This window comes from Moschus berezovskii, chromosome 19 (genome assembly GCF_049115385.1).
Source record: "Moschus berezovskii isolate FMDL1 chromosome 19, NW_MosBer_1.0, whole genome shotgun sequence".
Taxonomy (NCBI): domain Eukaryota; kingdom Metazoa; phylum Chordata; class Mammalia; order Artiodactyla; family Moschidae; genus Moschus; species Moschus berezovskii.
This window is the reverse complement of record NC_142478.1, coordinates 8812626-8837385: the sequence shown is the minus strand read 5'-3', so window position 1 is coordinate 8837385 and position 24760 is coordinate 8812626. Positions and strand designations below refer to the sequence as shown.

The 24760-nt window shown below is 51.5% G+C and overlaps 2 protein-coding genes across 10 annotated transcripts in view; one reads left to right on the top strand and one right to left on the bottom strand.

The window, feature by feature from the left end:
• The window catches only part of FHIP1A (FHF complex subunit HOOK interacting protein 1A), a 315123-nt gene extending 298623 nt beyond the window's left edge, over nt 1–16500 (top strand). For 6 of the 8 annotated variants that reach the window (XM_088827972.1, XM_055405473.2, XM_055405469.2 and 3 more), the window contains 3 exons: nt 3158–3336; nt 3761–3899; nt 9073–16500. In XM_088827972.1, the coding sequence (XP_088684098.1) occupies nt 3158–3336; nt 3761–3899; nt 9073–9326 (572 nt within the window). In that variant the 3' untranslated portion in view covers nt 9327–16500. Of the gene's footprint in view, nt 1–3157; nt 3337–3760; nt 3900–9072 lie in introns of those variants that run through there. The other 2 variants (XM_088827974.1, XM_055405474.2) reach the window with 2 other exon arrangements.
• A 153-nt stretch (nt 16501–16653) lies between these two features.
• GATB (glutamyl-tRNA amidotransferase subunit B) overlaps nt 16654–24760 on the bottom strand; it is a 94697-nt gene continuing 86590 nt past the window's right edge. For both annotated transcript variants that reach the window (XM_055405476.2, XM_088827976.1), the window contains 2 exons: nt 20172–20306; nt 16654–18855 (listed from right to left, as the gene is read on the bottom strand). In XM_055405476.2, coding sequence (XP_055261451.2) covers nt 18727–18855; nt 20172–20306 — 264 coding nt within the window. In that variant the 3' untranslated portion in view covers nt 16654–18726. The remainder of the gene's footprint in view (nt 18856–20171; nt 20307–24760) is intronic.

Sequence of the window (24760 nt, the reverse complement as noted above, 5' to 3'; positions counted from 1 at the left end):
CAGTGAGACAGTGATGGCGCGGACTCTCCCGGGCGTGGTGGCAGGCTGGGGTTTCCCCCCTGACGGTAGTGCTGGACGGTGGGCCGTCACTGCTGCCACCGCACCATGCGGCTTTTGCGTTTGCAGGATGGCCGGGACGTTGAGGGCTCTCATTAAGGAGATGGTTTTCATGAGCTGAGTTTTGGCTGCGCTGGGTCTTTGCTGCTGCGCAGGCTTTCTCTCGTTGCAGTGAGCAGGACTGCTCTTCCTTGTGGCACAGGCTTCTCATTGCGGTGGCTCCTCTTGTTTTGGAGCGCCGGCTCTAGGCACGTGGGCTCCAGTAGTTGCAGCCTGTATTGTGGTTCCCGAGCTCGAGAGCACAGGCTCAGCTGCCCTGTAGCATGTAGGATCTTCCCGGACCAAGGGTCAAACACGTGTCCTCTGGGTTTACCCTCTTCCACTACGAAGGCTTCTGAATGAAGCATCTTGTGATGAAGTATGTCTTGTTAAACTCGTATTAATGTTGGCGAAATCTTCATGAGGCTCGTTTATTCATGGCTTGTAGATTTCTATTCACTGTACCCCTAGGGAAGTCCAAGGAAAGAAATATGTTTTATAGGAGACTCTTCGCACCCAAGTATCACCTGAGCCATTTGTCTCTGTCCCTCTGGAAGGAAACAGATGCTGAGTCCCAGGGACGGCAGGGGAGCGGGGTCGGTTTGGGCGTGAGCCCCAGTCGGGGTCAGGGAGTGAGGACAGCAGCCTTCCCCTGGCAGGTGTGCCTGGAAGACTAGAATTAAGTAAAGCTGCTGGTGACATTTTGGGGGTTCCTGGTGGAACCCAGTCAAGTTGCTGTCACAGTGGTCTTGCAGTCCAGAGTTTCTGAATGTGTTTGGCAGCCTCTCCCAGCTTTGTTTTGTAAGCAGGGACTCTCTGTTCGAAGAATTCATTGACCTCCCTGTGTCATGAGAAGCGGCTCAGGAGCTCTGCCCCTCCCAGGGAAGGGGCAGCTGGGGCCAGTCTTGACACACAGGCGGAAGCTGTCTCTCCCGGGCTCTAAGGTGCCCCTGAGACGGCATCTGAGTTTGCCGTGGCAGAAACGTCACTGTTACTCTGTTACTTGCCAGTGTGGGGACAAGGCTTAGGTTTGCTTTTCCCGTTTCTCACAGACAGCGTCTGCCTTCTTACAAAGGTTTACCCTCTCCCCCTCCCAAGGCTTCTGAATGAGGCACCTTGTGATGGAGCATGTTTTTGTTAGACCCATATTAATGTTGGTGAAATCTTCACAAGGCGTGCTTATTCATCAGGGGTTATGTGCTTTTGTCAAAAACATGCCATGGTTTAGAGGCATCATCAATAGCTCCACTGGGGGAAATAGAAAATTCTCATTGATTTTGCTTAATGGACCACTTTTATGGTGAAAATGGAAAACATCTTCAAGTAATTTTATTAATGCCAGATTTATTTTCTGGATTATCCTTGTCTTCAATCAACTCAGATAGAAAGCATATTATTTTTCTAGTGACCCAACTTAGTTGAAGCTTCTTTTTGTCTTTTTTTTTAATGAACTGCTTTTACAGTCTTAAGGAATTCCTTGCTTAAGGAAACTTGGATACACCAGACTCCAGTTCCCCAAACTGAGCACCGAGTCCCTCCCCTCCACAACTTAAAGTTGTGGCTCTAAAATTATAGCCAAGGCCTCCTTCACCTCTCATCTTCTTTTTTTTTTTTTTAATTTTATTTGGCTGCGCTGGGTCTTTATTATAGTAGGAGGGATCTAGTTCCCTGACCAGGGATAGAACCTGGGCCCTCTGCATTGGGAGTACAGAGTCTTGTCCATCCGTTTCTCCATATAGTGATATTGGCAAGAGTCTTTGGTGCTTCTGGGGAATGGACAGCCCTACCCCCTTCTCAGTGCTGCTGTTGGTAAACACAGTTTGTAGGCGTTTGCTGTTCTTTAGCAACAGGAAGACTTTGTTACTTAAACTTTTGATGGCTGCTGATGGACAGGGCAGAGACATTATTTTGCCAGCAAAGGTCCGTCTAGTCAAGGCTATGGTTTTTCCCGTGGTCATGTATGGATGTGAGAGTTGGACTGTGAAGAAAGCTGATCGCTGAAGAATTGATGCTTTTGAACTGTGGTGCTGGAGAAGACTCTTAAGAGGCCCTTGGACTGCAAGGAGATCCAACCAGTCCATTCTGGAGGAGATCGATCCTGGGTGTTCATTGGAAGGACTGATGCTAAAGCTGAAACTCCAATACTTTGGCCACCTCATGCGATGACTTGACTCACTGGAAAAGACTCTGATGCTAGGAGGGATTGGGGGCGGGAGGAGACGGGGACGACAGAGAATGAGATGGCTGGATGGCATCACCAACTCAATGGACATGAGTTTGAGTGAACTCCGGGAGTTGGTGATGGCCAGGGAGGCCTGGCGTGCTGTGATTCATGGGGTCGCAAAGAGTCGGTGATGACTGAGCAACTGGACTGAACTGAACTGAATGGACAGGGAGGCCTGGCGTGCTGTGATTCATGGTGTCGCAAAGGGTCGGACAGGACTGAGCCACTGAACTGAACTGAATGTTTGCATGACACCCTATATAGCATGAGGGCTTCTCTGATGGCTCAGTGGGTGAAGAATCTGCCTGCAGTGCAGGACACACAGGAGAAATGGGCTGGATCCCTGGGTGGGGAAGATCCGCTGCAGAAGGAATGGCAACCCACTCCAGTATTCTTGCCTGGAGAATTCTATGGACAGAGGAGCCTGGCGGGCTACAGTTTTGGCACTGTTGGCTATGGCATGCACCATTAGGGAATGAAGAGTGCCATGTTTTAAAGCATTGGCAGCCTCAAGAGATACAGAAATAGTATGAAAAGTACATTTTGGTTTTAAAAATTAAATCACTGGTCATTTTTTCTAAGGTCCATAATAATTTTCAAAGTATTAAAACTGCTCAGGGAGTGAAAACACTACCTCCCAAACCACGGGTTTCTGCTTTGTTTTTGTGGCGGTGGTATGTCTCGTGGTTTGGTTTTGAGGTACCCTGGTCACCTCAGCCGCACTTGTCTGAGCTTGATTTGCCCCCAGTGGCCCCGCGGTGGTCCCCCTGACTCTTTGGTCTTCAGGAGAGACGGCCCCTGCACCCAGCCGGCCCTGAGCCTCGTGTCCTTCCGCAGGCCCGTTCATCAGCGTAGTCTTGTCCAAGCTGGAGAACATGCTGGAGAACTCGCTGCACGTGAACTTGCTGCTCATTGGCATCATCACACAGCTGGCCAGCTACCCCCAGCCCCTCCTGCGCTCCTTCCTGCTCAACACCAACATGGTCTTCCAGCCCAGCGTGCGCTCCCTGTACCAGGTACCGCCCGGCCCCAGGTACTGCCCGGCCCCATGCCCTGTGCACACCTGCCGAAGGCGTAGCTCATGCAAGGCCCCACCCCGCGCACCTGTGCACACTTGTTGCGGAGGTGTGGCTGATGCAAGGCCCCCGGCACTGCCCCTGGCCCCCGGCCTGCCCCCGACCCCCGGCCCCGGCCCGCCCCTCTCCCCTGTTCTTTGCGCTCCAGCTCAGTCCTTTCACGCTGGTTGTGTGGATCATTCTAGACAAACTGAAGATTCGAAGCTTGCTTGATTTGATGTTTTGAGAGCACACTCCCCCCAGAACACCCAGGCAGTTAAACCCCGACATTCCAGCAGTGGGGGCTGTGCCTGACAGATGTCCTGATAACGCAGAGCAGAACTCCATGCTGAAGTATTAGCGTCATTAGTGCTGGTTTTGACAGGTCCTCGCGTCTGTGAAGAATAAGATCGAACAGTTCGCCTCCATGGAGAGGGACTTCCCTGGCCTCCTCATACAAGCCCAGCAGTACCTGCTCTTCCGCGTGGACCTCTCTGATCCGAACCCTGAGACACCCACCAAAGGTCAGCGGGGTCCTCCTCTGTCAGCCGCTTCTGTTCCCCCAGCTTCCTGACTTGGGGTCCTGGTTGCTGCACCAGCTCCTGGATGCTAAAAGCATCTCAAAAAAAAAAAAAATCTCAGAAAAGATTTCCGTTTTTACCCTGAGTGTCCTTAGACCAAAAGGTAGGTCTGCTCCACCCATACGCAGCCTGGTCCCACTTTGGAGGGTCTAGCGAGGCATTTATTTTCCTAACCTAGGGTAGTTCAGGGCAGGACTGATGTGGGAGCTGTTTCTAGAATAAATGACTTGGCACATGTGGGCCAGAAAGAAGCCTTATGTGCACATTGTTTGGTCGCTCCTACCCCAAGGAGGGCATCCATTTTATTTATTATGTTTTCAGAGACTTTTGAGCCCCAAATAAATGTGCTTTAGGGCTCCAGAAGGTGAAAACCGTTCATCTGGAGCAAGAGAAGTAAAGTTCATGTGCACCTTAAACCTTCCAAGGTGCCTTTCCATGGGCTCTGGAGGGCTGGCCGATCAGGTGGCACGGTCAGGAACCCGAGGACCCCTGCTGGCCACTGGGCCTGGGGAAAGGGCTGCCCAGCCTTGATTAAGCTCTGGTCACACAGATTTAACAACAGCTGTCTCTCTTACTGAGCTGGCTTCTGTTCAGCTCCCTTGAGACAAGTCAGGCTTCTCTGTGGCTGGCGGACAACAGAGAGAGCAGGGCTATCGGTCTGGGGCTAAAGCACGTGATGGGAAACAAGATGTGGAGTGAGAGGCTGGAGTGTAATTCAGAGCAGTGTGACACCACGGAGGGAAGCTGGGAAGGCCCTGCCCTCTGACGGCGTGCCCTGGCCGCGGTGTAGCTGTCTGTTCTTGGTTACTTGTTTCACAGGACTTAGGCCTTGACTCTCAAGTGAAGGTTTGTCTTCCATGTCTCGAGTCCTTTCTGACTGCAGAATTCAGGGTGTGAAAGGTGATCAGAACACTGCAAGACAGACTCTGAAAGAAAGGGGGCCCTGTGCCACTGGTGAAGTGAGGGGGAAGCTTCAAGCATGGGCCGTGGAGAAGAGCAGGTGGCCGATCTTGGACGGAGGGGAGCCCCCCATATGTGGGAAGGTGGGCTGCAGGTCCCCTGTGGCCTTTGCTAGCCTCGTCAGCCTCTTGGCTTCCCTCCTGAGCAGGGGGCACGCTGCTGTGACGCACCCTGCGGGAGCGATGTACCAGTTAGCTTTTGTGTGTAATAAACCACCGCAAAAGACTCCAAATACACTGATCACATGTGCTCATGAGTCTGTGTGGTTGCCATGTTGATCTGCTGCTCTGGGTGAGCATGACTGATGCTGCAGGACTTGCTCAGCATGGCTGGGCGTCTGGGAGGGCCTGGCTCACACCGGTCCCTGCTGGCCGGGGTGATGGGGTGATGAGGGTCTGTGTTACTCATCATCCAGTGGGTTTGCCCTGGCTTGGCAGCTTCATGGCTGTGGGGTAGCTGGAGCAGAAGACAGTCTCTTGAGGCCCCAGATCAGGACGCCCCCACCCCGCCCCACCTAACAGGTTGATTCTGCTGCATTCTATTGGCCAAGCCACTGGGTCAGCCCAGCTGCAGGAGTGGAGCAGACCCCCCGACCCCCTGGATGGGAAGAGCTGAGCGGGATCATGGCCATGTGCAGTCTCCAGACAGAAGGCGACTCGAGTCTTCTCGTGCCGCCCTCAGGCTTGGTCTTTAACTGTACTTCGCAGTTTGTAAGGTGCCCTCACAGACAGTTTTCAGACATCAGTGTGCAGTGGACATGCAGGGTACTGTTAGCTTCGTTTTCGTAGAAGGAGGCTGAAGGTATTGGCCTGGAGAGGTCGGCCAGGTGCCTGGTTCAGAGAGTCTGAGGGCTCGTGCCCTGACTGGCCTTCTGGACCCACACAATCCTGGTGAAGGTGATGGGGTTGGGGTGGAGGGGTCACTCAAACCGTGTGTTCCATCCTGGCTTCAGACTGTGACGGCGGTGGCTGCTGGTTGTGTGCCCAGGGGCTCTTGTTCCCGCCTCATAAGGTGGTCAGTTAGGCAGCTGTGGCGGATGATTTCTAAGGCCTGTGACTCTCAGGGGACATTGACTTGTAGGAAGCCTCTCTTGGGATAGGAAACTCCCCTTTGATGGAGTTTTTCAGATTAACCTCCTAATTAACCTCTTTCAGGTTAGCAAAGTGGCAGCCTCCCCTCAACTTTAAACATCTTTCAACTCACAGAATGACCAAGGTGTCTGTCCCTTGTACAAACCTGACTCGTGTGTGATATGATTGCTTATAGATGAGATGGGCCTGGGAGCCTGGTTCTCACAGGGGCGCAGAACAGCGAGCGATCAGAACCCCGTGAGCGGCGCGTCCTGGGGAGTCTAGCGTCTGTGCTCCTTGTCTGCACCACTTACGGAGGTGCAGGGTAACTCACTTGTCTGACTTCTCCAGTCTTTCCAGCAGTGTCCTGAAAACCCTTTGCTGTAGCTTTCCAGACCCAGGGCAACAGTTTAGGAAGCCCCTCCGGTTCTGACGTTTCTACTTCCTTTCCTTCCTTCTCCGCTGGGTGCTGTGCCTGCACACTGGGCCCTTTTCCAAGGGGCGCATAGTTCACGGACCTGTAGCCTGAGCTGCCCCAGCACGCAGGCCCTGGTGGAACCAGCCTCCTCACTGACGCTTCGATCAGAAGTCTGGGTGGACTTCTGTGCTGTCACATTGTCACTCTTGAGACTCTCGGTCTGTGAGGCTCAGCCACTTGCCAGGCATTTCATGTTTGCCTCAAATACAAACTCCAAACCACAAAGGTGGTATTTTCTGTTATTTACGTATAGAGTGCTTTTACTGACTGCTAGTTCTGGAAGGGGTCAGGTAGGTATTATTTCCATTTTATGGAAAAGGAAACCGAGCCATTATGTGATTAGCTGGTTGCCAGGAGGGACCATAACTCGAGTCTCCCTTGTTTTTGAGTTGAGTTTGACTCAAGGAAAGAACCGAGAGTTCTCTGTGCTGCTGGGACAGAACCACCACGACTTCTGCTGGGCCTCTGCCTCCCTCACTGGGCATGCCCCCAGCTTCATCAGTGAAGACAGTGTTAATTCTTGGATTCAAACTGGGTAAATGAGGCTTAGCGATGACACTTTTAAATTCATGGATCAAGCTGGGTAAATGATCCACAAAAGCCCTTTGTGGGGAAAGAGTAAATTTGAAAGAGAAAGATGGAGATGAGGAAGTGAACCGGCTCCAGGGAGCTGAGGTGCAGGGAGCAGCTGGCGATGGCGGGTTCCTTCCCTCATTCATTCAGCAAAGGTCTATTAGCTGCTTCTGTGGATGAGAGTGTGTGTTGGGGGCCATGCAGGACACACTGTTTAGGGGCTCAGCTCTCAGAAACCTCAAAGTCTTAACAGAGGAGAAAGAACAGAAATAGCACCACCAGGCTGAAGGGCCCTGCAGACCCCAACTGGTAAATAAAATGAGTGGGAGGCTCCAACAGGGGGGTCACTTCCAAGGGCAGGAAGCGGAAGTGGTTTATAGAGTCACTGGCAACTGAATTGATGGCAGTGTGATGGCTGACACTTACCAAGAGGTCCTCGTGTCCATTATACCTGTTGATTCCATCTTTCTGTGAGTTGTGAGAAATGAGGGCAGTAACGTACAGAGAGGTAAACCAGCTCGCCCGATGTCCCTTGGCCGGTACATGGCCGAGTCTGTGCCCTTAACCACTGTTCCGGTACCTCTTAAACCTGGTGAGGCTTAGGTGTGCAGACACGGGGGGGGGATGCCGGGTGTGGGTCTCGGTCTGGTGCCTGTGCCCCAGCTCCCTGGGAATCCCGGCCAGCTTCCTGGGTGGGACCCGCCGGGACCTGGAGAGCTGGGTGCTGTGGGGCTGGGGGCGGTGTCACTCCGGCATGGTCCCCCAGGGCTGGGGGGCTGGCTGTGTCCCCAGGGGTGTCAGCACTCTGTCCTCACTCTTGTCAAGGCATAGTGTGAGTTTCTGCTGAAAGTTAGCAGCAGATTCTCAACAACTTCCCCAGTTCTTTATGGAGCTGTGATAAGCTTTCGTCTAAAAGGATATTTAAAGCAGTAGAGTGGAGGATTTTTTTTTTTTTAACACTGAAGACTATAGTAGTGAGATATTGAAAGTACTATAAATGTCAAGAATCTTTAGCACCATAGTTAAGCAACACTCTGAGAAGAGCGTTGAGAAATGGGACTGAATTCTAAAAAGCAGCCCAAATAATGAAGAGCTTGAACATAATGATTTATAAGGAGTAATGAGTCTGTTGGAGAGGGGGGCAGAGGAAGACATAAATAATTCCTATCGATAGGAAGGCTAGAGATCTTCAGGAATTAAGTAGTCAGGTAAGTTGAACCATTTTAATGGTAAACTGATTTGATAGGAAAATGCAGATCACTTGGATATGCAAAATTTGGTTCATATCATCTTTGACGAATATTACTGAACTGAGATTGAAACTCCTGGAAGCCTTGCTTGAAAGGAAGGTCCAAGCCACCTGCTGCTGCGAGGTGCCCACGGTGGTGGAGAGTTCCCAGTCTGCTCTTATGAGCATTCAGCTTCCCCTCCATCGTTCCAACCTTGAAAAGGCTTCATCCATTCTGTTCCTCCCAAAGGCTGGAGAGCCCACCCAAAAGGGGCTGGGATCGGGGCAGGAAGGCCTGGAGGCCGGAGTCCTGTGCCCAGGCCATGGGCAGTGTGTTGTGTGTGATTCAGGCCGCCTTGCACAGCCCTGCGAGGTGGTCAGGGCTCAGCTGGCAAAGGGAGGGTGGTCACTCCGAACCCCTGTTGTCCTAGAGAACCACACGCTCACCTGCGTCTTCACTTGGCTGACTCAGCAGGGGGAGACGCCTTTTCCCTCTTTCCCCTTCGCCTCGCCCCAGGCGCAGAGGGTTCCTGATAAACCTATATTCTTGCCACAGTTTCTGCTTGTAGAGCCTCATATGGGAATTGGGATAAAACTCTTATGTTCCATGCCTGATGCTGGAGCTGATCTGCTGGGTGGATCTGAGTGTCTCAGAGGGAAGTAGGGGGTGCTGGGGCCATGTCTTCAGACTCCAGTCAGAGTGGGAACTGAACGTGCACGCCGCCCCCCAACACCACACGTCACTTAAGGGGCAGACAGAAGGGCTTCTGGAGGCTCCTCACCACGCTGCCTGCCTTCTGGTTTCAGATCCCTTTCAGGACACCTCCAGGACAGGAAGTGGCAAGAACTTTGTGGATGGCCCCCCAAGAGTGCTTCAGCCCTTCATGACAAACAGAGCCAAGGTGGTGGGGGCACCCCCCAGCCTGCCCCCGCCAGTGCGGGACACCATGCTGGCAGCGGCCCTCTTCCCCGAGTTCCTGAAGGAGCTGGCCGCCCTGGCCCAGGAACACTCCATCCTCTGCTGCAGGATCCTGGGCGACCCGGACGACGCCTGCTGGTAGTCTGGCATAGAGGTTCTGGTTTGCTCCGGTGTTAGCGTCTTGACTGAATGTTAAATGCAGAGCTGCTCACAGACATCTCTACTTGGAGACTTCCTGACGATACTTGATTTGGGGGGCGGGGGGTCTTGTGTGCGCCTCCTCTCTCTCCAGCCAGGTTTCCCCGCCTTGTCTTCCCACCTACGGCTCGCTCCTTTGGCAGGCTTTCTGGGCTCCGTTTTTTTCCTCCTCAGGAGGTATTGGTCCTTATCCTCCCATTCCTTTGAGTGGGAGCGTAGGTCCCACCTTGCAGCAATAAGTCACACCCAGCGGCCACCAGGGGTCAGTGACTTCTGGAGGTGTCCGTGCCGGAGGGCTGGCCCTCCAGCGGCACATGAGCACATACCTGCCCCACTGCCTTCTGCATCGTGGCCCCCTCTTACAAAGGGAGGAGTAAAGATGGAGCCCCTTTTGCCTCCAACACAAGCCTGGATCATCCGTCCTTTTGCGTTTTGCTTCTGGCACTTGTATTCCATCCAACACATGTTGCCTTATGGTGCAGGCAAACCCACTGGTCTCAGCTCTCTGCCCAGGAAGTCAGGTATAGCTAGAGAGAATGTGGAATGCAGGGAAATGTCACTTGAGAGCTTTCTTTACTCATTGTATCACCTCCTAAACACTGAAAATAGCCTTATTTTAGTAAGATTTGCACACAATGAACTCTGCCTATGCAAACTGTTACTTTGGTTTTTAGGACTCTGATCAACCCAATGAACAAAGCATGGTATCTGATGCTTATGTAAGAAGACAAGCATTGTTATTTTTTTAAGTGTTTTATGAAAAACTGATTCATTTGTGAAACTATCTCATGGTGGGTATTTTTGGGGAGTATGGAGTGGGGGAAAGGATAAAGGTAAACTAAATACAATCTGTACAAACCTTGATAATTATTTAAAAATCTGTTTGCTTTTTCTAATGTATTGCACTTTGTAGAGAAACAGGAACTGTACAGCCTCTTTGGGAACTGGGATGTAAGGGCCAACAGGTCATAGGGAGCCCCGCCAAGCCAAGTGCCAGCTGGGGCCTCGCTCTACACAAAAACACTGCCTTCTGAGTAATGGGGCTCATTAGAAGGCCCCGTCGTGATGTATTAGCACATCTCTGCTCTGCAGCCCACTCCGCCAGGCATAATTATACTCAGAGCCTCGGTCTACTCCCACGGAGAGGGAGAAGCACACAAAATAATTGTGGGCTAAAAAAACAAGACCATAAACAACCGATATTCATGGGTGTTATCAGATTCCGCTGCCCTGTACTGTGTGCAGGTGAGAAGCTTGGAACTAGGATGAGCTCTGTTTGGAAGGAAATTGGAAGCTCTGGGTCTCTCTCCTCTCTTTGTGGGTGTTTTGCTGAGATCCTGGCGGCAGTGCCTCGGGAGCGCTGCTGCGGTTTTAATCAGGCCCTAGTACAGCAGGGGCATGAAGGAGAAAAGCGCATGAGATGCTGCAGAGCTGAGGCCGCCATTGTGTTCGGGGACCTTGAAGCAGCTCCGTATCCCAAGTGGGCATGTCCCCCCTGGGATGAGGCCGCTGGAGTGCTGGCTGGGGCCAGGTGACTCCTCGGAGCCAGCCTCAGCCTTCCGGGTCCAGGCAAGGAACCGGAGATACCGATTCGCTGTGCATTCTGACTTCGGGTTTGCCTGTCTAGAAAGATGGCTTGCCCGGCTGAGGGGCACACTGGCCTGCTCTTGGCTTCCCAGCACCCACTCATATTTGCACAAGTTTCCACTGGAAGAGAGTCTCGGAGGTGGAGAGAGAGGAGCGGAAAGATGGAGTTTCAGCTGTAATTTATTACCTTCCAGCTTTGCTTTGCACAAGTTATTTATCTTCCAGTTTGGGCTCACTGGGTATATAAGATGCCCAAGTTGCCTCCGGAAGCCATATCCTTTCTGGTTTACACTTCTCTCCATCATCTGGTGATGGTGTGGTCTTTTTCCTGCTTTATGACAGAAAACTACAGTCCCCTATGTGGAAGGCCCCCCTGGGGAAGAGTATGTATTTAAAATAGGTACTGAAGGAGACTTCAAGCAGGACGGAGGTGGCGTGAGTCTGAGTGGGAGGCGGGAGGATCGACCCCCGTGGAGGGTGCTGGTGGTGCGCCCGCGCACCAGCCCTGTCTGTCTTCAGGCAGACACCGGTTCGGGTTTCTGAAGCCAGTGCAGCCCTCCACCGGAGTGTTATGTCCAGGGTTTCTCAACATGAAGTCAGAAAATGAACCTGGAAATACATTCGTGGGAACGGCTGAACCTCTGCAGTCCAGGGGGAATAGCCAGGTGGGCTGGGTAAGGATGTCTGGGGGTGGGGAGGACGTGCGTGAGGGCACACACACAGACCGCAAGCTGAAACAGAGGAGCAGACCTGAGGAGTCCGGAGAAATGAACGTTGGTCCGGGCAGACGGAGATACTGAATGGCAGCCAGGTGGTGACGGGAATCCTTGGTGGGAAAAATCTTGGTACTGAAGTAGATGGACTTCCCGGGTGGTGTTACTGGTAAAGAACCTGCCTGCCAATGCAGGAGATGTAAAGAGACGCGGGTTTGATCCCTGGGTCAGGAGGATCCCCTGCAGAAGGGTATGACAACCCACTGCAGTACTGTTGCCTGGAGAAACACGCAGACAGAGGAGCCTAGTGGGCTACAGTCCCTGGGGTAGCGAAGAGTCAGACATGACCGAGTGACTGATTACACACACAATGAAGTAGAATATTCTAGTCATAAAGTAACAGGTGGGATCCTTAGAAATCTCCTTTGCAATGAGATTGGGTAAGAATTTTCAACGATACTTGGTGTGCTGTAGAATGTTCCGTCACGGGGACGCTTTACCATGTGGTGGGCCCCCACGTCAGCTGCTGTGCTGCAGGTTGGAAGGCTCAGCGGGCACGGGCTTCAGTGCTGCCCAGGTTGGGGTCGCTGTGTCAGGCCTGGTGGTCCTGGGCAGCGGAGGTGAGTCAGAAGTTCCTGCAATAGCGGATCTTTCACTGAGATTCAGATTTAGAGTCTGATGTGAAGTTCCAGATGAACTGGTTTTGTGGTTCAAAGTATATGAGAGCACTGGGATATTTAGAATTGATTTTTGGAAATAGCCAAGTAAATGTTTTTAAAATTTTAAAGTGATTCCAGGTTGAGTTTAGCCTAAAATACAATTTTATGGAATAGAGTCAAGTCCTAGACATGAAATGGCAGTGATGGAGTAACCAGTCAGAGATGTGGTTTTTTTAGTTCAGTTCAGTTCAGTCGCTCAGTCGTGTCCGACTCTCCGCGACCCCATGAATCACAGCACGCCAGGCCTCCCTGTCCATCACCAACTCCCGGAGTACACTCAAACTCATGTCCACAGAGTCGGTGATGCCATCCAGCCATCTCATTCTCCGTCGTCCCCTTCTCCTCCCGCCCCCAACCTTTCCCAGCATCAGAGTCTTTTCCAGTGAGTCAACTCGTCGCATGAGGTGGCCAAAGTATTGCAGTTTCAGCTTTAGCATCAGTCCCTCCAATGAACATCCAGGATTGATCTCCTTTAGAATGGACTGGTTGGATCTCCTTGCAGTATAAGGGACTCTCAAGAGTCTTCTCCAACACCACAGTTCAAAAGCATCGATTCTGCGGCGATCAGCCTTCTTCACAGTCCAACTCTCACATCCATACATGACCACGGGAAAAACCATAGCCTTGACTAGATGGACCTTGGTTGGCAAAGTAATGTCTCTGCTTTTTAATATACTATCAAGGTTGGTCATAACTTTCCTTAATGACAGAATGATTTCTGTTCGTTTCCAAGGCAAACCATTCAATATTACAGTAATCCAGGTCTATGCCCCAACCAGTAATGCTGAAGAAGCCGAAGTTAATTGGTTCTATGAAGACCTACAAGACCTTTTAGAACTAACACCCAAAAAAGATGTCCTTTTCATTCTAGGGGACTGGAATGCAAAAGTAGGAAGTCAAGAAACACCTGGAGTAACTGGCAAATTTGGCCTTGGAGCACGGAATGAAGCAGGGCAAAGGCTAATAGAGTTTTGTCAAGAGAATGCACTGGTCATAGCAAACACCCTCTTCCAACAACACAAGAGAAGACTCTACACATGGACATCACCAGATGGTCAACACCGAAATCAGATTGATTATATTCTTTGCAACCAAAGATGGAGAAGCTGTATACAGTTAGCAAAAACAAGACCAGGAGCTGACTGTGGCTCAGATCATGAACTCCTTATTGCGAAATTCAGACTTAAATTGAAGAAAGTAGGGGAAACCACTAGACCATTCAGATATGACCTAAATCAAATCCCTTATGATTATACAGTGGAAGTGAGAAATAGATTTAAGGGACTAGATCTGATTGATAGAGTGCCTGATGAACTCTGGACAGAGGTTCGTGACATTGTACAGGAGACAGGGTTTTTTTAGTAGGTACTTCCTTTTCCTGATATTTAGAGGGAATGTGAAATGGTCCCCATTTTACTTAGTGAAATACTTTCAGGTGCTAGGATTGGAATCAGTGTCTCCGTAACATGTAGGAAGGGGTCCTCAGGGGTTCCTTTTCCTCAGCAAGTGGCTTTTATTTAGGTCTGCTGCAGTGGTTGATTTCAAGCCATTAAGACATCCTGGGGCCAGGGGATTGTGGGGAGAGCGTCCTCTTAGGTACAGAATCTAGAAACAGGACACAGGGTACTCGGGGCTGAGAGTTGTTCTTGATGTCTCTGACTCAGCCTGGTTGCGCAGTCCACGTGGATGGGGTTCCAGCTATGTTCAGAGTTTGGGACTGCGGGTGGGCTGCCTGATCGGAACGTGGGTGGGGGTGGGACATGCCACAGGCAGAAGGGTGAATGTCTGCAGTGCATGCCCAACCTCATGTGGGGGCGGGCCGATTAGTGTGGTCACTAATCATCAGCCATGCGTTTACTGAATGGCCAGTACACTCAGCCATTTAAATGAAGGACATTATTGCAGGTCAGCTATTTTACTGCACTTGAGGCAAAGGGCCCCCTCATTGGAAAAGACTCTGATGCTGCAAAGACTGATGGCAGGTGAAGGGGGCGGCAGAGGGTGAGACGATTAGCTAGCATCACCGACTCAACAGACGTGAACTTGAGTTCAGTGGACACCAGGCTCTGGGATATGGTGACGGACAGGGAAGCCTGGTTGTGCTGCAGCCCATGGGGTCGCAGAGAGTGAGGTGTGACTCAGCGACCAAACGAAACGACACTACTGCCCATGCTGCTGGAGGTCACTGGCCCTGCACCCCAGCCAGCTTGGTGGTATTCCCTTCCTGAACAGCAGGCCTCTGCAGCCCAGGCTTCCGGTCACTGAAGAGGTTCTCGACCCCTTCTTGCTTCAGCCATCAGTCTGTAAGTCACACAACACTGATTCTCCATCTAGTAACAGCCTAAGATAGAACACTGTCAAACAAGTTTATAGTCTACTCTTAAATCACATCACGGAGGAAACATTTTAAGAAAATGGAGCTGACTTTTTTTTCCCCCCTTTTGAATGACCATCATAAACCTAAATGCTTTAGAAAGAGCTCTCGAAAGACTAAGAATTGTTTCAGGATAATTTTGCCTCAGCAAATCCTCTCTATATTCTGGCTTTTATTAGGCCATTCCTTGTTCTGGAGGACAGGTTATCCTGGCAGCTCATTAACAGGATAAACAGGGCTTCGGTAAAAAATTTTCCTTGAGGCTTTGCGGGGACAAAGTTCTTTGGCTTTTGTACTTGCAGTCCTCAGATGGGGACTGATTTTAGCTGAAACTGCCCCTCCCTGCCCCCATGTCACTGTGTATTTTTTCCCTACTGCCCCCCACAAGGAGCGAGGCTGCCAGCAGCGTCCCTCACACCACAGGCATCTCTGGGGGACCTGAGGGTTACCGTGTCCTTTCACGACCTGGTAAGGGTGATGGCAGCTCTTGAGCCAGGTTATACATTTCATGGAGCTGAGGCTGCAGAAGTCTGTGCTGCTTGGGGTGGCAGCTTTTTATTGGGACCTGTCTAGAAAAGGCCCACCTGTAACAAGGCCCCATGCTGCCCTGCGGATATTTTAAAAGAGGGAATTTGGGGTCGATGATATTTGAATGATCTTGGCTAAGATGCTTGACTAAGGGAGGCAGAGAGAAGATTTCAATCAGATGCTTTCCATCTGACCATCAGGGATCAGCTCTGCTCACAAACAGTCCATGGATGCATTTGTCTAAAACCTGCTGAAGAAGCATGGCGGCCATCTGCGTGCTGCTTTGGGAGTGGAAATGACGGCCTTTCAGTTAGAGTTAGTGTTCTTTCTTTCCCCAAATAGCCACTGCGTAGGATCCTTAAAATGATGCTGCTAAACTCAACAGATATGAAACATACAGTATAGGTTCTGGGTCCTGGTCATGAGTTATGTGCTGAATGAGCCAACTCAAAGCTTTAGGGTGGTGTTCACCTGAAAAAATTCATAGTCTTCTTCCAGATTCTCACTAATTATAAAAAAGGAGGGGGGAGCTCAGCTAAAACATCCTTCAGTTCAGTTGCTCAGTCGTGTCTGACTCTTTGCAACCCCATGAATCACAGCACACCAGGCCTCCCTGTCCATCACCAACTCCCGGAGTTCAAATTCACATCCAGCGAGTCGGTGATGCCATCCAGCCATCTCATTCTGTCGTCCGCTTCTATTCCTGCCCCCAATCCCTCCCAGCATCAGGGTCTTTTCCAGTGAGTCAGTTCTTCGCATGAAGTGGCCAAAGTATTGAAGTTTCAGCATCAGTCCTTACCTTGGTGTAAATAATGACTTTTCCCCCCAGGGTTGCCTACATCTTAAAAGATGGGAACAGAAGTTTACCTGGATGCAGAACCCTGGACAGAGTCAAGAAGCTCCTTCCTCGTCCTAGAATTTAAAAGCCCAGAGGTTGGAGGCACCCACCTCTCATACGAAAGGGCCCCCACTAAAGGCAATCTTTTTTCTTTTTTCTGGCTGTGAGACTTGTGGGATCTTAGTTCCCTGACCAGGAATCAACCCCACACCCCCTGCAGTGGAGCATGGAGACTTAACCCCTGGACTGCCAGGGAAGTCCCTGTCCATTAATTTAGTTTAAAAATCTAATGAGCTTTTACTAAAAACGGACTCTCTGCCTGGTAGCATGCTACGCCCTGAGGCTGCCAGCCCTCCCCTCCCACCAGAACCGGCCAGCCAACCTCCTCAGTCAGAGCACATGCCTTGTACCTGAGCAGGTCCCCCGGGGAAGCCAGTCTTCCAGCACAGCCCTCTCCCGGCCTGCAGGTGTGCGCATTCCAGTGACAGATGGCGATCGCTTCACCTGTGGCGTCAACTCATCCATTTTAATGAGATTCCCCCCCCGAATAGCAGACCACCAGACTAAATTCACACTCATGCAAAAATGCATTTACAACTGTATTTCACTGAAGCCCTTTTTACAGATAGAGCCATACGTTGTGAATTTCTTAGGGTGTTACATAAACATGTATTTCAAATCTCTAGTCAGGTTCCAAGGAAGATACCAGCTGTGCTTTTTTTTCTCTCCTATTAGCAGTTATAACAACATAATCTGATTTTTTGGATTTCGGAAGTGGGCATTCAAGATAACGGGCAGCTGTCGGAGCTGGACGATAATCGGCACTCAGCGCTCTGTGTTAAACGCGGTAACTGGTCTGTATGTTTCGTGTGGCTAACGTATTTCTGCTTCGCGCAACATTACAGGGTGCTCGCCACCGAGGGCTGTTTCTGCCTGCCACCATACAGCCGACCCCTTTACCCATTTCCTTCTCTCTCTGCCCCCCACCCTCACCCCAGTCCATAATACAGTTTACATATGACACGATATCATTGGTAAACGGTCTTCATTCAACTGTCCCCGCCCCTCCCCAGTCCCATTCAAGTCAGCCCTTGATTTAAAATGGTCTGCAAAGGTTGGCTAGTGCTTTCTGTAAAGTCTGATGACCAAGAAGCCAGATCTTTGGTGAAAATGGAGTTTGGAAAACAAAACTGAACTCTTACCGTTTCTTACAAAATCATGCTGCTGCCAGATTCCAGTCTCAGGAGCAAAGGGGTGGGGGGTCAGGGGTTGGGGACTGGCTCTGACTTTGTCTCGAAAAGCGTTTTGATGAACACAGTTTACTGTCAGGCCCAGTAGTTTTCAGGACCGTTAACAGGACGTGTAAGGGGCTTCCTGGGTGACGTCACGTGTTCTCAACACTTCTGCGTCACTCATTTTTTACAAAATAAAACCTTACCTCTTCATGCCTGTCTGAAATAAACCAGATGGCTGGTTTCCTTCCTGTCCCTGCTCTTCTGGCTCCCGTTACTCCCAGTTAGGGAAGTCCTGAGCCACCGTCCACAACCAGAAGCGTGGAGAGCTGAGGCGCTGGCGGGGGCGTCCGCTCTTCTCCGGGTCCCCACTGCCTCCGGAGCACCGCTCATGATTGAGACATCTGTCCTCTTCTCAGCACAGAGAGAACTCAGTGTAAAGTCGGGGCTGCCGAGGATTGTGTCCTTATGTCAGCTTATTTGATGTGTGCTTTTAAAAATCAGCACTTGCAAACGTAGTCTTTCGCGCAGAGTCAGAGGTAACACAGGCGGCAGAAACACTGCCACTGTCCCGGGAACGGGGAGGCAACCTGCCTCCAGGGAGGTGCTCTTAACTGGACCACGGAGACCCTACAGGCCCCGATTTCCATCTACTAGTGTGTCCTGTCCTCTTACGCTTCCCAGGCAAAACAAATCAGTTTCGTGCTACAGCGTTTTTATCTCCTTATCAAACTTTTCGGCCTGAGGGTGGGGAGGGGGAGTTATCAATCAACTGCACAATCTTTGACATATAAGGTAATTTTTTATGTGATATTTCAGTATATTTTATTCATTAAATCTATTTGAAAACTGATGTTGTCTCTTTTATGGAGGAAAAAAAATCACTTATGCTCAGATCTCTGCTTTCTGGGGTCCCAGAGCCCTGAGTGAGCGACAACAGCTTTACTCAAGTGGGTGGGAGAACACTACTATTCACGGTGTAACTGAGGCTCACACCCTCCAGCCCCCATGAGAGCTCCCCAAGCAGTACTGCGCCCAGATCCCCGTCTCTCTCCACCACTGCCCACCCCCAGCACCTGGGGTGATGCTGGGCCCAGAGGATGCGCTTACAAACGGAGAGGGCCCTGCAGAGCAAGATGTTGTCCTAAGATGTACAGCATCCGAAAAAGCGTGTGCGCTCAGCGTCCCTGCGTTTCTCACCGTTGCCGCACCTCTCCTGGAACCCTGTGATGTCCCTGAAGGCTTCTGTGGAGGCGGCATCTCGAGGCGCAGGTGGGCAGGGCCATCTGGATGGGCCCTGGACATCAGCTTGCACAGGCTCCGGCCCGGCCTCAGCAGGGGGACCCGAACCCGTCAGGATGACAGCTGCCTCTCCAGCACCTCCTTGATCGCTGTCGGATCTGCTCGGCCCAGAGTTGCTTTTCGGACCAACCCGATCAGTTTGTTTATAGCTCTGGCGTTTCCCCTCTTTAGATCCATTACCTTAAAAAACAGAAATTATTTTAGAGGGGAAATCAGAGACTCTTGCCTAAAAAAAATCCTAAATCGAGTTTGGGTTTACTGAAACAAATTTAGTTTCTTTTTTTCTGTATTAGATGTAAAATGAGAAAAGGACAAAGGGCAGAGGGTGACCTTTGGAGGAGGCTTCTGGGCTCCTGGCAGAGCAGGTACCTGCTCCCTGGCCTCCTGATTAAAAGGCGCCGAGGAGGGCTGCAGCGTGTCACGGCTGAGCCTCGGCACTCGCACCCAGTGCGGGATCGTGAGCGCCCCCCACCCCAAACCCTTCAGGCTCAGTGGGCCCTCCTCCCCCAGCTTCCTGCCAAGAAGCTCCTTGGCTTGAAGGCAAATCCACGAGATGGCAACGCTCCCCAAGCATCCGGGTGGGGGGTGTCGGGTGAGCAGGCCGGGGCGCTGAGTGCCTGTCAAACAGCCACCAGGTCAGGGTCGCCCGCCCGACCTCCTGCCCCAGATCAGCATCAGCGCCTGCGAGGAGCTGCACGCAGTGCCGCAGACTGAGTCTGAAATGAGAAGTGTCTTTATCAGCCACTCCAGATGAGGCTGGGAGATGGAGACTGCCGAGACCCCGTGCAAGCTCATTTTCCTTATCGAGAGCTCTTCACAGAGCTGTTAGTGTCCCTGCAAGCTGATGAGTGGGTGGCATCATTCTGAAAGGGATAGTAGCAGTTTTTCCCCCACTGAAAAGAATCTCTACACAATGATTAGAATTTTTGGGGGGGATGCGCCTCATTTTAGCTTTTCTCTATTTTGTTCTCTGCTCACAACACAAAATGACTGGATTTCCAGCTCTGTTCCCGTGAAGGACTTTCTCCATAATTTACAAGTGATTTTCAAACCTTCTGTCTTTCCTCCCACCTCTCCAAGGCAGAGAACTGAAGTGTCTGTCCCTGTGCAGGCAGTCCCGCCTGCTGCTTTCTGATAAACAGGTCATCTTACAGCACAGAGCCCTGGGACCCTGTGAAAGCGCCCGCATCTCGGGAGGTCGACAGTGGCTCACTTCCCCTTCCACCGGGATGCCATGAGACTCAACTGAAGGGGTGGATCTTCCTCCCAGGAAAAGCTGCATTTTTCCAGTGTTCACCTAACTGTATCTCTTGACTTTAGCTAAAAACTGACAAAATTAATTGGGGGATTACGGATGAAACTGGGCCAACCATTGTTAGGAAGCTCCTCTGGACTGCTGGGGGAGAGCAGCAGAGGCGCCGAGAGCGAGTCCTCAGGCGACCCTCTCCCCGAAGCCACTGCGCCTGCGTGATGACCGCTCCCCCGGGGCCGCGTACCACGTGGGGATGTGCCTCCAGCGTGGAGCGGCAGAGCTGCTCCAGGGCCTCTGGGTCCTGCAGCAGTTCAAGCTTCTTTTCTGCAACGATCTGTGCTGGGGTCTTGCCGTCATTCCTCCACAGTTCCTCAAACACCTGTTGGGGGAGGGGGTGGAGACAGGAGGGGTCAGTGAGCTCCAGCCACGTGAAGACACACCGGGGCCTCCCCATACTGAGCCCGAGACCACGCTGGTGGGGATGGAGATGGGCTATCCACGCTGGCGGACTCCAAGGGCACAGCAGGGAGGGCGGGGAGTGTGAGGTGATTCCTCACAGGCCCCGCTGACACGAGTTCCACTGGATGAAAGAGCTGAGGTGACGCATTGGCTCATAACAGAAATCACCTGCAAGGCCTTCTTTTAAGCATCTCTGCAGCAACCCTTTCCCAGGAAGCAGGCACGGATACTGCCTGCAGCCAGCGCCTGGAAGCTGAATGCCTGGCGGTCACGGGCCGCTGCAGCCACTGTGGCTCAAAGTGCAGAGCCGGCCTGAGTTGACCGCCCAGACTCAGCCTTTGCCTGGCACCCAATAGAGTGGGGACCCAACAGGCCCCAACACTGGCTGGATCTGCCTGGCCCAAAATAACCAGGATGGAGGCAGCTCAGGGATCATGGCCAAAATACAGCATTCAGGAGGAAACGCAGGACAGTGCTGGGATGATGCTTTCCAAGGCAGGGAGGCGGGCTGCTCCCTGAGAGGGTGGCGGGCTGGAGGTGCGGTGAGGGCCAAGTGGCCCAGGGAAGTGCACGCCTCGCGGGCCTCCAGGAGCAAACGCCGGGGGTGCAGTGTTCCCCACGCCAGAGCTAAGAATGCATCAGCTGAGCAACTGTCCAAGGCAGTCAAGTGCAGCCCAGCCCCAGCCCCTGGGCTGACACTGGATTCCAGAATCCAGTCCTCTGCTCCGTCCTGTTTAAGACAGACTGCCCTCCTGGCTTGAGTCAGCAGGGCGGGAGCCTCTGAAGGCGGCCCAGGCCAGACTCCGTGGGCTCCCTGGTCCCCTTGCTGTAGGCGTCCTGGCTCCGTGGTTGCCAGCCTTATGCTGCGGCATAAATTCTCAGCTTTCGTCCGTGTCTGATCTCCACTCTGGGAAAGACTATGGAAGCGCAATTGTTTGTGGCCGGGTGTGCGGCTCCCAGGCCTGCTACTGCCCGCCCAAGACAAACCCGTGTCACGAGGGGTTCCTACCAGCAGAGTGGGGAAGGCAAGCTGGGGACCCTGACCACACCCTGCCCACCAGAGCTGGCTCCGACACATGGGGCAGAAACAGCCTTCAGTCCCAGCAGGTCAAGCACACAGCCTTCTAACTACCACCTGACTGTGTCTTTAGTTTTAAAGGATCTGCAGGGGAAGGGCCAGAGAGCACACAGCCCCCTGGCCTGCCCCTTCTGTTTAGGGCTTCCAGGGTCAGAGTGTGGTCAGGGAAGACCTGTTCTGGGGGGACGGAGACGGACAAGACAAAGAGGGTGCCCCTCTGGGCAGAGGTAAGCGTCATCAAAGGTCTTTCTTCCAGAAAGGCACAGATATCAATCCAGGCCTCTAAGAGAAGCAGGCCCAGGAAAACATCCAAAGAACTGACCCACAAAAAAGGGAGAAAGAGACATCAAATCATTTGAAAGCTTTACTGCACGACGTAACATTCTCTGCATTAGAAGGTTTCTGGTGATTTGTTTGAAAGCAGACCTCCGAGAAGACAAGTGGAAACGGCTTACACGGCGTGCGAAGAAGACAGCCCCTGGGGCACAGCGGGCCACGTGCACCTCCTTTAGGCTCGAAAGGTGGAGACACGCGTGCACCTGGGGTGCTCGCTCTCGGGGCCTGGCTGGCCAGCAGTCTATATGACACAGAGGGCCACTGAGTCCCCGGAGGCTCGGGACCTCGGTCTGCCAGCCGCAGCGGGCTTATGGCTCTGCAGGTGGGGGTTTGGTGGGCCCTGTCCTTGGCAGGGAGAGGAGACAGGGGCTCCGTCAGTAGACAGAAATGGATCCGGTGAGAGGAGAGCCCGGGCGCTTTTGTCTGCAGCTACCAGGAAGTTGCTCAGGGTGATAAATAACCTTTGAGATTCTGTAGCCCTCCTAACTCTTCTGTGCCCAGGGAGCTAAGCAGATGGTTTGTTAAGTCTCAGCAGCACTGGGGGGGCACCTGGGGGGAAGGGGCAGTGGAGTGTGTCAGGGATGAAAATAATAAGTGATGATGGAAGGGAGAGTCAGGTGGCGAAAGATGGATTAAGAATAAATTCGACATAAAGTGGGAGTCTTGGCAGTTCAGAACATTCTCAAGGCAGAATGATTCCTTCTGCTTATCTGTCATTCTGAGGAGTCATCCTGAGTCAACTTTTTTTCCCCATCTCCTAGCTATCCAATCCACTTCTGTCAGATGAAACACCAATAACCTGTGGAACCAGAGTCTTTCTGCCTCATAGGCTTTCTAAAACCTAAGGCCTCCTTGGATTCCTCTGTTAAATTCAGTAAAAATTAATTGTAACACATTTTTCCACTGTAAAATGTAACACATTTTATAGTACACTATAAAAATAAGACACAAAAAGACGCTTTATATAATTAGTCAAAAGGGAAATGCAAATCAACCCACCCTGAGCTACTGCTTTGCACCTACTAGGATAACTAGTCAGAGAAGGGCAGTTACAACCGCTGGTGGGGACGCTGAGGGACTGGAATCATCCCACGCTGCTGACTGGACTGTGAAACGGGGCGGCCCATCAGGAAATGGTCTGGCAGGTCCTCAAGGTGTTAAACATACAATTACCACGTGACCCAGAGATTCCATTCCTGTAGGCAGCCCCAAGAAATCTGAAGATGTGCACCAATAAAATCCTGTACACGTGCAGCGTTATTCCAAAGAGCCCCAAATGGGAAAGAAGTGTCCGCCAACTGATGGGAGACAAAATGTGGTTCTGTCCACACGATGGACTATTCTTTAGTCATAAAAAGACACAGAAGGACTTCCTGGTGGTCCAGTGGCTAAGACTCTGTGCGCCCGAGGGAGGAGGCCTGGGTTCGGTCCCTGGTCAGGGAATTAGATCCCTCCTGCCACAGCTGAGACCTGGTGCAGCCAGATAAATAAATAAAAATAAACATTTTTAAAAAACCTAAGAAAGGCATGAAGTACAGACGCGATGTAGATGGCTGGGAAAACATCACACCAGGGGAAAGCCAGACACAAGAGGCCATATACTGTAAGAGTCCATTTCCAAGTCCAGGATAGGAAAATCCATAGCGACAGAGCAGATCAGTAGTTGCCTAGAGTGAGGGGTAAATGCGGAGAGACGGCCAGTTGAGCACAGGGTTTATTCTGGGGGTGATAAAAATCTTCTGAAATTAGACAGTGCTGATGGTTATCCATCCTTGTAACTAGACTAAAAAGCAATGAACGGCACACCTCTTCAAAAATAAAGCTGGACTTCCCTAGCGGTCCAGTGTTGGGAATCTGCTTGCCGATACAGGGGCCGTGGGCTCCATCCCTGGGAAGGGACGAACCCACATGCCGCGGGGCAGCTGACCCTGTGCTCCGCAACGAGAAGTCACTGCAACGAGAGGGCCACGCGCAGCACGGAAGACCCCACACAACAAAGAATAAACAAACAGGACTGAGGAACAGTACACGAAACCTCTTATTTTCAAAAGTCTTATTTTTTTAACGCACCATCTGCACATCCCATAATCCAGCCTTCCAATGGTCTCTCTGCACGGAAATCAGCCTGGGACGATGTTCACCCCAAACTCACGGGAGTTAATTTAAGGTGGTAGAATTGGAAAACCTTCATATTTTTCTGCATTACTTAAGTTCTTTATAATGAAAAAGAATACCATTTTCCCCACCAGAAAAATTGGTTGTTTTTTAAAAAACGTAAAGTAGAAAAATGAAAAAGCAAACCTCCCAAGGCAAGTGTGTAAGGGAGAGTCCCCTCATGTGACACACACTGACTGCCTTGCTAATCAGACTTTTACTTTGATTCTGTGGTTGCCTCACAGAAGCCAGGATCCATCCCTACCTCCTTTAAACACACCGGAGGCCAAAACAATCCAAAAATGTCTCTGTGTCTGACCCCAGCTGTCAGCACCCCTGCAGTTCCCAGCTCTGTCCTCGCAGTCACCGCCCCCGGTTTTCTTCACTGGCGCAGGCAGAGTGGGGAGGGGAAGGTCTTTTTCTCTTCGGTTTCAAATGCTACAAGTCACCTGCTCTTACATGTATATAGAGTGTCTTTCTGCCCTCAGGCCATCTACTTTCTGCTACTGCCAGGCGCTGTCATAAACATGTGTACTCCTCTGACATCCAGGCAACCAAAAGCCTGCCCTAAATGTGTCGCGGTTCCTGTACTTGACAGCCTCACTGGCTGGTGGGTAAGCAGAGTCTTTATTAGTTCCTGTCCCTGGTTTCACAGTACAGAGCGGGGTGAATGCGCCATGGTGCCTTGTAATTAGCCCAAAGCGGCAGCTTTTCCAAAGCCTCACTTTGTAACCTGCCACTACTGAGGACGTGTATAAATATTAGATGTAAAAGGCACCATTAAAATAACATTAAGTTTCCGGCTG